The sequence below is a fragment of the Lipophrys pholis genome (genome assembly GCF_963383615.2).
Source record: "Lipophrys pholis genome assembly, chromosome: 1".
Lineage (NCBI taxonomy): Eukaryota > Metazoa > Chordata > Actinopteri > Blenniiformes > Blenniidae > Lipophrys > Lipophrys pholis.
In genome coordinates, this window is record NC_137635.1 from 55,158,979 (window position 1) to 55,174,390 (window position 15,412).

Genomic DNA, 15,412 nt, shown 5'->3' on the forward strand with positions numbered 1-15,412 from the left:
AACCAAGTTGAAGGTTTAAGAACTACTTGGAGATTCAATACATGACGCTGCTTTCATGTTTTTTATTCCACTAATATCTTATTACCAAGAGTAGTGTGTTTAGTAGTGCGTTTCCAAAGAACAATTATTTTCAAATTTCCAATTCCAACATGCACGGCCTCCTAAACTTTGTCTAGCAGATGAAGCTTTCCAGTTTTTGTTGACAGAACTGTCACAATAGATGAAGTCAGTTTATTTGAATATTGTGTGGGTAGTAGCCATAATACATATACAATTCTTTGATCACTCTGATCTGACTGATGAAAACAGTTGCTTTTACATCTTCTACAATTAGTTTTCTGAGTAATCTTCCCCGATGTGACCATAAACCCCCAGACCTTCATTTATGTGGCCCAACATTCCTCTCCACCCGTGTGCTGTTGTTGTTGTTGTGTGGGTCAAGTTTACAACTTCACTCCTCCGTCCCTGAGGTGGCACTTTCTGATCCGGCGATCCCATTGGGCGATCACTCCCACTACATCCGACCTCGACGCGTCCGCCAAAGACAAACAAGCAGGGTGGAGGACCCGGCCGCGTCCAAACATGGCTAGAAACACCCCCCCCCCAATCCAGCTGGAGCAGTTTGTAAAGCGGTGATAATCCAGCCCGACAATCGGGTGCTTGTGTCCGCCACGGGCCCTCGCTGCGTTTGCATACAAAGCAGAAAAAGAATGGCCCGGCTGTAAAGCCGCTGACCTTTGAGCCACATACTGACACACGGCGTGGACGTGTTGCCGCACGGCTGCCGGCGAACGAGGCCGAACACAAGCCTCCCGTAGACTCTGGTCAGCAGACTTCAAACTGTTAAATCTTCAGCTCAGTGCAACAAATGTGACTTAAATCTGAGGGCCCGTTCACACGGCAACAACTTCAAGTGAGAACACTAAACTTCCGTTGCATTGTGGGTGTTCGTTTACACAACAAAGGTGCTCAGAGCCACTGAAAACACAACTTTCTGAAAACGGCTTCCAAGGTGGAACTTTTTGAAAACGTTCAGGCTCCATCGCCATGTAGAGGGGGGAAAGCTGCTGCCCGTTACCATGGCGGTAGTCGCTGTCGTACTGCACATGCTCAGTAGCTGGACAATAGCAATGGTTGCCTTCGGAGTGTCATGAATGCCAGTCCACATTCTCCTGGGACTTGGTAGTTTGGTAGAAACAACAAAAACTCTTCACATGGAACGTTCAGACTGGACGACTGCACCACACAGCAGGTTTCAGTTGAGCTTGCATGTTCTTCCTGAGTATGATTGATCACATCAACTTTATTAACCGTTACTGACCTCCCAGCCTGAAATCAGAGGTCCACCTCTCCTGCAAAATGATCTTTCTCCTCATGGGAAAGTTCTACTGTCCCAGTACTGAGACATCATGCTGACCAGCAAGTTTCTTTGTATCTCTGTGCCATTCAATGTATGTTCAACACCCAAAAACTCACCAAGGACATTATTTGTGCTTCTTACTGTCACAAATAAAGTTTCACGAGCACAGCCCGTCTTTCTACAGCAGCTACAGTGTCTTTACTTGTTGCACTTTTGTGAAAACATTATATTGAAGGACAGCAAAACTCAACAATGTTTAAGAAATCTTTAAAGAGGACAGGACAACATTTGGAATTTTAAACTATATGTGAGTTTGGTCGGTTTTATGCCACTTTTTCCAAAAGATGTGAGTGGATACAATAACGAATTATTATAATAAGTAAAGAAACATCATTAAACAACTCCTTAAAGTTCAGTTTTTCAACTTGTTTCAGTGAGTGTGTTATAAATTGGATTTATGATCTATATGCACATGATAACAGAACTATCACTGCGTTTATAACCTCATTAATTTGTGTTGGAATGAGCTTTTAGCAATCAACCCTCTAGACGGCGCTGCTCTGGATCAATATACAGGTCAAATAACAAGAAGAGTTCTGCTAACTACGATGGCGGTGACAGGAGAGGACGCTGATGAAACCAGAGTGCGGGCGGTGACACGTCGAGGTGTCACACAGACAAACGCTTCACAAGTCTGTTATTGGAACTCAACACTGCCCCTCATGACTACTGTTGGAAATGCAACTCATTGTAGGAACCTGTCAGTTTTCAAGACGATGTAGAAGAAGCGTACGGACGTGATGAAGAAGAGACGGATGGTTCAGTGGAGCAGTAAAACATAAATAAGCTTTCAATTGAACCAAGTGAAACTTCAAGTGAAATGCAGAGTTTACATGATTAACGATAAAAACCAGGGGGTGAACAAATACGTGGCCCGAGGGCCAAAACCAGCCCTGCTGATTAATAATATTCAACATGTGATATTTTTGAGTATTATAATAGGGATTTAGCTTATGATAAACAAGCACATGTCTTTTTACATATTAAATATCAGTGCTTTGTCCAGAAGAAATGTAAACTTAATAATCATTGTTTTGTCTTGTTTTCATCACCAGCAGCATTTCAGAAGAGGAGAGTTTGTTTTTAAATAGTTTTTCACCTTTTAACAGCAGCTATGATGAATAATTGAATGAAATACGATCTGTCATCAATACAATCCAATTGGAAAAATGTGTTGACAAACTGATCATGAATCCAGACTGCACAGAACATATTTATCAGTTCAGCCTTTCCCAATCTGTAAATTACAAATACAGATATCGATATGTTGACGTGTGGATCAGAAACACACAGTACAGTGAAATGATTATTTGTAATAAGTGTCTTTCATGAAAAAATCCGTGATACATGGTGCAAACCTGTCTATTGCCAGCATCGGGGCTGTACTCAGAAGGAATTTGTGAAAACGTGTGGCAGCTTAGATAACAGATAGCACTTGAGCTTTCTGAAATAATTTTACATTTCTGGTAATAGAGGTTAAAAAAAACAACCTGTAAACAGATTTGGAAAATAACCAGCCCGGCTCTGCTGGGATCAGAATCCAGACCACCATGACCGACTGGATCAGTCTGCCTGATCCAGATCAGAATACATGTCGTTTCCACCAAAACACAGCAGTGAGTCAAACATCACGTCTAGACAGGAACCAAAACACAAGCTTCTGTCAGCCTCCCTCCTCCCACATGGACCGCACCATCACAACAACGGATTTATGTCTCTGGATCCACAAGATCCAAGCACACCAGAGACCGGCACCGGAACCTCCCCCCCAGAGGCCAGAACCAGAACCTTCCACCAGAGGCCAGAACCAGAACCTTCCACCAGAGGCCAGAATCAGTCTTAACATAGGGGGGGGGACCGTGGTCACAGGCCTCAGAGGGGGGTTGAACCGGTGTTTATGTCCGCGGTACAGAAGCACTGGTGGAGCGTTTGTTTGGGTGAACTTCCCCCGAGGAGACGCAATGCAGGCGGCTGCGTGCCGTTCCGTGCCCCTGCCACGGCCCACCTCGTCACACGCCTCCCCGGAGCACTTCACCAGGCTGAAGAACCAGGGATGGGTCCGGGTCAGAAACCCAACGGTAACCAGGGAGGGGGACTGGTCGTGTTTTGAAGTTAAAGCAGCAGCCATAGCTCGCTTGCTGCGCCTGCAGCAGCAACATCCAATGAAAGATGGCGACCTCCGGCGTGATTTCGCGGATTCCCCCCCAACCCCCAACCGGTTTGAATCGGGCTAATATTCAGTTAGCAGGCGGGCTAACAGACGCCTCCACACAGCCTGACAGTTTGGGACTCACCTGTCAGCTCTCGCGGCCCGGCGGTGCTCACACGGTGACGAGGAGGAGAAGCCTGTGGAGCGGCTGGATGAGGCCTTCAGCTGCCGGGAGGCGGTGCACTGTGGAGCCGCTTCTGCCGGGATGAGGCCTTCAGCCGCCGGGAGGTGGTGTACTGTGAAGCTGCCGCTGCTACCAGGACGAGGCCTTCAATACGCAGGGTATTAGCGAGCTACGACCGGCTGGGCTGCCGCTTTAAACCTCACCGCACACGGTGTCTGGACACCAGGAGGACCAGCCAGGGTCAACGCCTCCTGAAAGTGACCGAGAAGAAGAAGCGGGTTCCCGGACAACACGGTTAGCACTGAGTTAGCCTGAGCTAGGCGGCTAGCACGCTAGCTTCTATCAACTTTGGATAAATCTGACAAACTCCTCGCGGCCAACAGCGCGGGAAGCGGGGCGCCGGGATTAAAAAAAACACCCGAGGAGCGAAGCCTGGTACCGGGGGACCGAAGCAGGCTGGTGTCGTAGCTCCAGAGCGACCAAACAGAGCCGGAGATGAGGGAGGGAGAGAGAGAGCGAGAGAGCGAGCGAGCGGGGAGGATTTTGGAGAAGTCGGCGTTTCCTTTCCCTTTCGTATGCAGCAGCAGCCGCACAGAGATCGTCTATCCGGAGGCGGATGGCTCACTCTGAGAGGCGGCACCACGGAGCCTGGTCCCCGGATCACAGCAACAACTTTATCAGCGTGTCCGTGCGGGGAAAAACCCCGGAGCAGCTCCCAGTCACTTTAATGCAGCGAACATATCCTGATTCTTTAAGATTATCCACCACGAAACAAACACATACAAAGAAACAGGAAAATTATCCAAATCATCAAGGTCTACCAACTTCTCTAAGAGTGATCCCTCTTTTTGTCTTCTTTTTCTTTTCTCTCCTTTTCAACAACTTTTTTGTTGGTGTTGTTATTATCATTAATATTATTAATTTTGACTTGTCTTGGCGTCTTTAAAACTTCATCATCAATAAAAAGCTTTAAAAACCTTCTGAATCACTGCTGAGAGAAACTACAGACACTTGATGAACAGAGAAAGAGAAATTGCGCTGTTATCTATAATTGGATGACTCAATATTACAATATTCAATATACTAATACTCTATACTACTATGTCTCAATATTACGATACCACAATACCCATTATCACAAAACTCAGTGTTCAATATCAAAATACTCAATATTTTAAAGCGCACTGTCACAATATTCAATATAACAATACTCTGTCACAATACTCTATTGAGTATTGTATGGATGTATGTATGTATTACAATACTCAATATTGCAATATCACAATACTCAATATTACAACACTCAGTATTACAATATCTAATACCTCAATATTACAATGTCTCAACGCTCAAAAGCATTTTCACACGTGTGCTCATTTGAGCCTAAATTTATATTTTTGGAATAAAAACACCAGTCTGAGCCTGGGGATACTAAAACTATCTTCACTTTAACTGAGAGTAAATTTAACCAAACAGCGATTATAAATGTCTTCTTAAAGATTCTCAACCCAAAACCAGCCAATCGAAAGTACATCATCAAAGATTTCCAATCTAATGAAATCCAAAGTATAACAAAAAACTATCCAACTTCCTTCTGCCCCCACAGTTTTAAGATAAAAAGTTAAATTTTCGACGGACCAGTAAACATTCTCGGGGGAAAGCAGTGGAACATTGAAGGTTTGGATCATTTATTTACTCATTTTATTCATCTTTGAATTTGTGCTGGACTTCATACTAATGCAGCTTCAGTCGAGAGAAAATTTTTCTTTGAAACAATGAAAAGTCTCTCAGCACCGTCCAGCCAGTGGCGCCGCTCCTGGAGAGAGAGCGGCCAGTGATGCTTCGTCACCAACATTCTAGTTCTGCTCTGGAGTTGGTTTGTGGATCAGGAGAAAGTCTGAGGAGCGGTCAGACTGTCCAGAGGCCAAGGAACTGAAGCCATGAATGAACTTTCTATCATTTCATTCCAACGTTCTAGCTGCATCGTTTTCAAAACGTTGTCATGTAAACGCAAATCTTTTCTGAAACGAAAACCCCAGAATGATGTGTTTTCACTTCAAACGTTGTCGCGTAAACGGAGCCTACTGGCTTCGTAAACACACACACACACACACACACACACACACACACACACACACACACACACACACACACACACACACACACACACACACACACACACACACACACACACACACACACACACACACACACACACACACACACACACACACAGAGTGAGAACAAGCAAACTCCACCCTGACAGAATGCAGGGACATTCACACAGAGGTGAGAGGACTCACCATTACCGGGCCATTGCACTTAAATACATTCAGCAGTAAAATGTGTGTTTTAATGAAGGGACTTTTTTTTTAAGAGTAAATTAGTAAACTGAAAAACTAAATAAAATAGTTTCGAAAAAAGGCAGGAGTGTCAGGAACTGTATTCAAATCCCAGTTACAAAACAACTTCGGAATTTTTATTATGGTGATCCCTGAAAAACATTTATTTATATTTAGATGATTGAACTATCCTCCTCCTGGACGATTTCAGCAGAGCGGCAGGGCGGCAGAGTGGCAGTGGGGGCAGAGCGGCAGGGCAGCAGAGCAGCAGGGCGGCAGAGCGGCAGTGGTGGCAGAGCGGCAGAGCGGCAGCAGTCTCTGCTCTCTCCACTGCGGCGCTCAACAGGAGATAGCCCTCACCACCGAGGCCCCGCCCCTCCTCCCGTCTTCTCTCCTGATTGGTCCAAAGTGGGAGTGGGCGCGCGCTTATTCACTGGTGAACCCTGAATAAGGGCGTGGTCGAGAGAGGAAAAGGGACCGCTGATTGGCTCATTTCTGACCAACACGACCACAACAACTATTTGGCCCCGCCCCCCATTTTGTCATGACGCTGCATCATAACAGTAGTGAACAATTTATCAGAGTGGTGTGCAACCTTGCGCTCAGAGATTAGGTAAAACAAGTTTTTCAGTATAAAAGAACGTGTTTTTGCCACCAGAGTCATTTTCAAATAGATTTCTGGTTAAAAAGAGCTGGAGATTTTAAATAGCTGTTGTTAAAAATGGCTTGAAAATCAAAAAACAACTAAAACCAGGTGAAAGTCAAAAAGGAATTACAAACAAAACTGCTTAAAGACAATCCAGCCAAGATTTGTTCAAGAGTTTTTTGGTTTAAGCTGTTAAAGAATCACTAAAAAAAAAAAGTTAAAACAGCTGCAACTAAAAACGAACACCTGACCTGAGTGGACCCTGGTTTTCAATGTGTGTCTGTCTTTATGTGTTTATCCTGGGATGACCTGGAGACTTGACCAGGTGTACCTGCCCTCTCCAATAGTGAGCTGGGAATGACTCCAAGCGCCCTGCAACCCTGAACAGAATAAAGCAGTATACAAGATAGGTAGATGTAAATGTATTTAAGTTATAGAATGTTTTAAAAAAAAAAAAAATCTAAAAAACAGGACTTACCTGTGTTTTATTTAAAAATTTTATTGTATAATTTTCTTTTCTGGTTAATATTTCACAATACTTAATATTTCAATATTCACCACGGGAATATGCACAAAAGACATATTGTAGAACTATTCTTGTTTTTTTCATTTCTTTGTGCAATGTGGAGCTGTAAGCTGGAGTTTATCCATGTCTGATGAATAAAGTGTTATATTGAAAATAGCAATAAACAGTAAACATGTAAAAAAAAAACAAAAAGGCAAATATATTTTAAATAGTACTTATTAAAAGACAAAGTAAAAGTTTTTGTATGCTAAAACTCGTTTCAGGCTTTTTCTTGCAATACCTGTAACTGAACGTTAGAGGCGCTGTGCAGAAACGCAGCGTTCCAAGTCATATCCTCCGAGACCGGAAGTGAGGACTTCCTTCTCCTCGTGCCGTCGGAGGACTAAAACGTGTCCGCCAAGATGGCACTTTATAATTTTAAGAAAATTATGGTGGTTCCCACCTCCAAGGTAAGTTTTATCCGCTTCATTTGTGTGTTAAAGCGGGTTTAGTTCGCCCGGTGTGAGTGTAGGGCTGCTGGAATAACAGAAGAAGAAGAAAAACAGCTGGAGGAGAAACACGTGTTTACCTGCTGTGATAAGACAGCTGCAGAGCTAATATACACACATCTGGATATCTACACGTTTAACATAGTTGTGAAGGTTGAAAACAGACACTTATCGTCTGTATATGTCACAGTTTCTACCGGAATACTTTAAAAAACAAGCTCAATCTGTTTGCTTCCGGACTCTGTCACGGGATTTAAATGTCTTCACTTCGTCTAATCAAGTCTTAAAATCTTTTCTATCTCTGTACCACCTTTATCGATCACAAGACACAGGAAGTTAGTTTTCTCAGGAAACGTTGGACACATTCTTTTTATCAGTTTAGGTCTTGTCCTCATTATAAAATGTGTTATTTCAGATAATAAATGAAATGTGAACCCAGAGTGTTTGACTCTTCATCTTTGTTTCACCCTGCAGGAGTTCATCGACATCACTTTATCCAAAACACAAAGGAAGACACCCACCGTGGTACACAAGCACTACCAGATCCACCGGATCCGGCACTTTTACATGCGAAAAGTGAAGTTCACGCAGCAGAACTACCACGACAGGCTGACACAGATCCTCACCGACTTCCCTAAGCTGGACGTGAGTACAGACACCGTGAAAAATCTCTGGAAAGTCCTGGGGCACGTCCGAATGGGCTCCTAACTCCTTAACAATCGACTTTGCCTTAACCCCGTGGATGATGTCACAGGGTTAAGGAAAGGTGTTAGGAGGCTTCCTAAAGGAGTTAAGGAAAGGTGTTAGGAGGCTTCCAAAAGGAGTTAAGGAAAGGTGTTAGGAGGCTTCCTAAAGGAGTTATGAAAGGTGTTAGGAGGCTTCCCAAAGGAGTTAAGGAAAGGTGTTAGGAGGCTTCCTAAAGGAGTTAGTGAAAGGTCTTAGGAGGCTTCCTAAAGGAGTTAAGGAAAGGTGTTAGGAGGCTTCCTAAAGGAGTTAGGAAAGGTGTTAGGAGGCTTCCTAAAGGAGTTAGTGAAAGGTGTTAGGAGGCTTCCTAAAGGAGTTAGTGAAAGGAGTTAGGAGGCTTCCTAAAGGAGTTAGTAAAGGTGTTAGGAGGCTTCCTAAAGGAGTTAGTGAAAGGTGTTAGGAGGCTTCCTAAAGGAGTTAAGGAAAGGTGTTAGGAAAGGTGTTAGGAGGCTTCCTAAAGGAGTTAGTAAAGGTGTTAGGAGGCTTCCTAAAGGAGTTAGTAAAGGTGTTAGGAGGCTTCCTAAAGGAGTTAGTAAAGGCGATCACGGTGGTGAGGCAGTCAGACTTTCACTTAGTGACGTCATAATAAAGCGACGGCGGCTCTAGTTAGTGACGTCTGCCATGGTGGGGAAAGAACTACAAGTTTCTGAAAATGAACTACAAAAAGTTCATCTGGGTTCTAGATGATTTCAAGTGGTTCTAGGCAGATTATTGCTTTGGTAACTTACATGATCTGCTCCTTTTTCAGTCATCCTGAGTTTCCCTGAACGCTCCGATGAGCGGGTTCCTTTAAATGGAAGCATCAGTGGTTCCTAGGCTAAAGGAGGTTCTAAAGGAAGCATCAGTGGTTCCTAGGCTAAAGGAAGTTCTAAAGGAAGCAACGAGCCTCCTTTCCTTTGCTTATTGAGAATTCAGACAGTCCTCATCATGGCCGCCACACAAGACACTTCCGGGGTTCAGGAGAAGTGGACAGAGAAGGAGACAGGAGGGACGATTTGGACGTCCCCCTGGACTGAAGTGACCCCGTTTCATTCTGTCTCCTCAGGACATCCATCCTTTCTACGCTGACCTGATGAACGTGTTGTATGACAAAGATCATTACAAACTGGCACTGGGACAGATCAATATCGCCAAGAATTTAATTGATAAGTATGTTGTTGTTTTTCTTTTGTAAGAAATAAGTCATTTCTTACCCCACTTCCTACTTTCTCTCTAAAGTAATGCTAGACAAACAGATTTCATTTGTTTGGCTCCTCTGAGCTGCAGACTCTTGTAATGAACACAAATCTACACAGTTGTCGCAGTAGTTTGTTTGAGCTTGAAGAATAGACAACCTGTTACACAGAATCTCCATGTACCCGTATGAGATGTGTTGTTTTCTTTCCCCTGCAGTGTTGCCAAAGACTATGTGCGTCTGATGAAGTACGGAGACTCGATGTATCGCTGCAAACAGCTGAAGAGAGCCGCTCTGGGTCGGATGTGCACCATCCTGAAGAGACAGAAGTCCAGTCTGGAGTATCTGGAACAAGGTGAGGCAAACACTACTTTTCATTCAAAACGCAGACAAAGTTTAATTTTGGAGCATTAAAGTGTTTCTCTCTGCATTTTTCAACACATCACACTTAGTTTGTTTTCGTTTCTGCTCTTTTTTTAAAGGCAAAGCGATTAAAAATATGCATTATTCCACGTCTCATGTTGGATTATTCAGATGTTTCGCAGCCGAGAATTCATTGACTATTAAAATGTCCAGAAGAGTAAAATCATCAGCTCTGTCATACACACTGGAAACAGCTTCTTTAACGACAGGATGTTAAGTAACGCCTCTCTGATGAGTCCCTCTTCTTCTTCTTGGAACAGTGCGACAGCATCTGTCCCGTCTGCCGAGCATCGACCCCAACACCAGGACCCTGCTTCTGTGTGGTTACCCCAACGTGGGCAAATCCAGCTTCATCAACAAGGTGACCCAGACCCGAGAGCAGAATCAGGATTCTTTTATCGTCTCAAAAGCGTTTTCTGATTCCCTGATGAGATTTGAATAATGAACAAAGGACATCTTCACTTCTTTAATCAGGATTATTTGTTGTTTAGACAGCGGCATAGATAATCATGCCGGAAGTGAGTCTAGGAACCACTAGATGGCGCCGACACGATCGGTGCAGGACTAGAAATGTGTTTTAGCTTCTGGGGTTTAACGTGTTTGTTCTCTTTAGGTCACCAGAGCCGATGTCGACGTTCAGCCGTACGCCTTCACCACCAAGTCTCTGTTTGTGGGTCACATGGACTACCGGTACCTCCGCTGGCAGGTGAGAAGGAGCTGCTGCTAAACTACTAAAGGTTCAAAATCCTCAGCCCGGTCGGAATTAAAATGCTCATCGGCAGCGTGAACAACTGCAGGAACACCCGGAACAAACAGTCTTTTAGCAGTGAAGATTAAGGATTAGCTTTAGCATTATTGAAGCGCTTGTTGCAGGTAAAGGTGAGTTTCCTCTGGCTTTAGCGTTAGCATTAGCTGGAGCTGCTCTTGAGCTTGTTCACTCTGGCCACTTTATTAGGAACGTCTCTTCACCAAATGTCTAAATGTCTTTTTTTTTGTCCTGCTTCACTCATTAATAAAACAATTTGTATTGTTCCTGATTATACCTGACATAATCTATTAATAATCTAGGAAAACAAATCCAAAAGTGTTTTGAGACCAGATAATCTCTAAATAAAATCATTAAAAAGAACCAACTGGATTGTGTGTTGAAGGTATTTTGCATTTAAGGCAAATAAAAAATGATGATCTTCAATCATCCAATAAACATTGAGCCAAATTCATAAATACACAGTGTGAGGACGTCACTGAGGGTTTAACTATTTATTTATTTATTGTATCTGGAAATCAGGTCGCAGCTGCACAAAATGTGTGTCTGGTCAAAATTACAGATGGAAATCATTATTTTCAACTACAAATGAAGTATTTAAGGAAAAGCTGATTATTTGTCTTCTTCTTAAAATCAGCTGCAGAAAGTCATGGAGTGCAGTCGTATTATTTTAAATCTTCCTGGCCTCCGATGAAACGTTTCCTGGTGTGTCTGCGTCTCCGTCTCTGTAGGTGGTGGACACCCCCGGGATCCTGGACCACCCTCTGGAGGACAGGAACACCATCGAGATGCAGGCCATCACGGCGCTGGCTCACCTGCGAGCGTCCGTCCTGTACGTGATGGACCCGTCGGAGCAGTGCGGCCACACGCTGCCGGAGCAGCTGGAGCTCTTCAACAACATCCGCCCGCTCTTCGCCAACAAGGTGCAGCAAATCTGCCGTCGCTTTGTTCCGTTGGGTGAATGTTGGAGGGGAAAATGGTTCTTCTTCACTTTCATCTGTTTACTTAGAAACTTTCTGTGTCGTCTTTTGAGGATCTGATCAATGTTGAACTGACTTCATAAGACTTTGTGAGCCAGCTGCTGTTTGTTGTCTTGTAATGATGTTGTGTATAAAGTGAGTTCTGCTGCTTGCTGGAGGATAATCTGAGTGGAGCTGGGGTTTCTCTCTGCAGCCCCTCATCGTCATCGCAAACAAATGTGACGTGAAGAAGATCAGCGAGCTGTCGGAGGAGAACCAGGTGAGCAAACCACCGGCGCAGTGAAAACAAATACCACCTTTACTCCATTTACCTCCAAACCAAACTGTAGTTAAACCTGACGGCTGACCCGATGTGGTTTGATTCAGAAAATCTTCAGCGACCTGAGAGCCGAGGGAGTCATTGTCATAGAAACCAGCACGCTGACCGAGGAGGGAGTGATGAAGGTGAAAACGGAGGCCTGCGACCAGCTCCTGGCCCACCGGGTCAGCACCAAGATGAGGGGGAAGAAGGTCCATGACGTCCTGAACCGGCTGCACCTCGCCATGCCGGCCAAGAGAGACGAGAAGGTGACGTCCAACAACACATCGTAACATACGACAATGTCATAAGAATAATGCATCAGACTTGCTTAGAATCGTTTTACCAAAAGAAACAAATACATAAAAATAAAATGAAAAGTTTAAAAAAGATTCAAGAAACTAGATAATTTCCTAATGGTGGTGTTTAAGGGTGGGGGCGGTGGCGGGTGGGACAGTGTTGTTGCAGGAGGCCGGTGAGGTAGGGAGGGGCAAGGTCATGGAGGGACTGGTAGGTGAGGAAGAGGAAGATATCCATTGATGAAGAATGGTCCAAAAATAACGCTGAGTTAAAGCTTCTGATCCAAACTTCAGCTTTAAGTATCGGCATCAGTAACTAGAGAGTAATAGAGGACATCGCTCTAATCTGAGGTTAATCTGGGTTATTGGGCTTCTTGTCAGAATATCGTTCTGTTTCCTGATGGTCTTCGATGTGTTCCAGGCGAGGCCTCCGTTCATCCCAGAAGGAGCTTTGTTACGCAGGAGAGCGATGGAGGTGGACACGCCCAAACGCAAGCTGGTACGTTAACCTGAAGCTCTCCGAGCAGAAGCTTTGATCGCAGTACTTTAGATTCACGTTGTAAACCTGGTCATGTTCCAGGAGAGAGATCTGGAGGTGGAGCTTGGTGACGACTACGTCCTGGACCTACAGAGTAAGAAATGTTCCCGGAGGTCTTCAGGGGGGAATCGCTTCAATCTGCCAGGCTAAACTTGTGTATTTGTCTTCTTTAAAGAATACTGGGATCTGATGAACGAGGATGAGAAGCAAGACACGATCCCGGAGGTGTGGGAGGGACACAACATCGCAGATTACATCGATCCCGACATCATGAAGGTGAGAGTTTGTAGAAGATCTGAACCCTGTGATGGACTTTAATGGTTCAGTGAAACAAATGTCTGTTGTCAATCCTGAATGAATGTGGCGTCCGGATTGGAGAGCGACAGTGGGAGTGGCCTCCACCCTCATGTGTGACTCCAGATTAAATAACATGTAATCTCAGGGTGAATTCCCACTCACAGTCGGTGCAGCAGATTTTATTTAAAAAAAAATGTAACAATCGAGGTTAATTGGTGAGTTTTCTCTCGTTCGTCTCGTCACCGGGGAGACGAGAGCCGACGCGGCTGAACTTCCTCTCGCGAACTTTCTTTGTAATTTGACTTTTCTAAACGTCTCACCGGTTCTCCTCCCAGAAACTGGAGGTTCTGGAGAAGGAGGAGGAGCTGAAGGAGCGAGCCGGGGAGTATGTCTCGGACGAGGAGAGCGAGGACGAGGAGATGCAGGAGATCCGAGTCCTGGCCAAACAGATCCGGGACAAGAAGCAGCTCATGGTGGCGAAGTCCAAGGAGAAGGACGTGCACGGACCCCGCATGCCGCGGACGGCCACCAAGGTGAGAGTCCCGTCCCCCCCCCCCCCCCCCCCAGTGAGTGGATCTGGACTCATCGTTCTGAGTCGTATGAACGTGTTGTTGTGTTCAGGTGGAGAGGAAGCAGCTGGAGAAGGAGATGGGGAACCTCGGACTGGACATGGACGAGAAAGACGATGTGAGTTGTCCTCGATGTTTGTTTCTGGATTCATGTGGCGGGAATTTAAATATAAAGGAATTAATGGTAATTAATCACATCCACAGCTATTTAAGATACGGTTATTTCTGTTGGAATAAACAAGTTCAAAAGGAATTATTTTATTTTCTGTTTTCTTTTGAGTCATTTTGGACTTTTAGGTTTCTTGTTGAACATAAGAGGCTTTTGATCCTTTATAATGTTGTTTTCTTAAACTTTCAATCTTCAACAAATAACCCATGTTTCCAGGAGCACAATCATGTATTTTTACTTTATGCTTGTGTAGAAGGAGTGGTGTGTGTGTTGAGGGAAGCGAGCTTGTTATTTGGATGTGGGTCCTCACTGAACCTCCTCTTCCTCCTCCTCCTCTTCCTCAGACCCACTATGCCCAGCAGGCACGACGCTCCCGCAGCGTCGCCAAGAAACGTAAGCGCGACGTGTCGGCTCCACCCACTTCCAAAACCCGCAGCCAGAGCGCGTCCCGCCCACCACGCGATCAGTCCGGCCTGCGAGACCCCAAGGTCAGAGGCCACGCCCACTTTTCATCTTAACACCTACATGAAATGCTCCAGATCTGCAGAGCGGCCGCTCGTTTGTGTTCGGAGACTCGTTAATGCCTGCGGGAGACGACGAATAATAAGTCGGTGTTTTCTCTTCTCTGCTCCTCAGATGGTGAAGAAGACCAAGTTGATGATGAAGAACTCCCAGAAGGGGATGAACCGTCAGTGCAGGAAGGGAGAGTCGGACCGACACGTCTTCGACCTGAAACCCAAACATCTGCTGGCCGGAAAGAGGAAGGCAGGCAAAACCGACCGGAGATGAGGAGGATCCACTGCAGGCTGGATCTGACGAAGACCGCTGTCGGCTCAGATTTCTCTGAGGACGTTCACAACTTATCAGTTTTACCCTCTGAGTGTTTAGTTATTGCAGTAAAACCTGTAAAAATATGATTCAAATGTTATTCTGCTGTCGGACTGAACTGTGTACCAGCCGGGGAAGGAAACAGGAAATGCTCTCCCTCACGAGTGAGTCGAATAAACAAACACCTGAACTCAACTGTCTCAACTGTTTACGTCCTTTCCAAGGAGTTTTACTTACAACCAGGTAGAGTGGTCCTGTAAGTTAGAGCAGCACGACAGTCGATATCCAAATACAAAAAACACTTGAAGGGGATTGAAAGTAATTTCACAATCATTTTACCAGTAAGTTCTCTGGTATGCTGAGATTTGTCGTTGCAATGCCCACTGGGTGGCGCACAGGAGCATTTTTGGGGTTCAGGGCTCTTCCTCAGGAGATCCAGGGACCCCTCAGGAGATCCAGGGACCCCATGTAAAGGTTTAAAGTTTAACATGTAGGTTTCAGTTCGATGTCGAATCTGATTGTTTTCTGGCTCAATTTGATAGAAACATAATTTGAACATGTTTTAGATGTCC

General features: G+C 44.9%; 2 protein-coding genes across 3 annotated transcripts in view; one reads left to right on the forward strand and one right to left on the reverse strand.

Annotated features, from left to right (window-relative positions):
• Window positions 1-4,495, reverse strand: part of larp4b (La ribonucleoprotein 4B) — a 38,178-nt gene extending 33,683 nt beyond the window's left edge. For both annotated transcript variants that reach the window (XM_080488460.1, XM_080488459.1), the window contains exon 1: window positions 3,715-4,495. The gene's annotated coding sequence lies outside the window, so the exon portion shown is untranslated. The remainder of the gene's footprint in view (window positions 1-3,714) is intronic.
• Window positions 4,496-7,605: 3,110 nt separating this feature from the next.
• On the forward strand, window positions 7,606-15,040 carry gtpbp4 (GTP binding protein 4). Its single transcript, XM_080461046.1, has 16 exons — window positions 7,606-7,716; window positions 8,230-8,400; window positions 9,545-9,648; window positions 9,892-10,028; window positions 10,357-10,457; window positions 10,710-10,802; window positions 11,594-11,785; window positions 12,036-12,101; window positions 12,209-12,409; window positions 12,861-12,938; window positions 13,020-13,071; window positions 13,153-13,253; window positions 13,610-13,807; window positions 13,896-13,961; window positions 14,357-14,500; window positions 14,649-15,040. Exons 1-16 carry the CDS (start codon window positions 7,669-7,671, stop codon window positions 14,799-14,801), a joined length of 1,905 nt encoding a protein of 634 aa, XP_080317172.1. The 5' UTR covers window positions 7,606-7,668; the 3' UTR covers window positions 14,802-15,040.
• The last annotated feature ends 372 nt before the right edge of the window (window positions 15,041-15,412 follow it).

What these genes read in the sequence shown, in the direction of transcription:
- gtpbp4 (XM_080461046.1), top strand. Translation starts at nt 7,669, where the DNA reads ATGGCACTTTATAATTTTAAGAAAATTATGGTGGTTCCCACCTCCAAG. An exon ending in GCCCGCTCTTCGCCAACAAG is followed by an intron (nt 11,786 to 12,035) that starts GTGCAGCAAATC and finishes TTCTCTCTGCAG; the next exon opens with CCCCTCATCGTCATCGCAAA. An exon ending in TCGATCCCGACATCATGAAG is followed by an intron (nt 13,254 to 13,609) that starts GTGAGAGTTTGT and finishes TTCTCCTCCCAG; the next exon opens with AAACTGGAGGTTCTGGAGAA.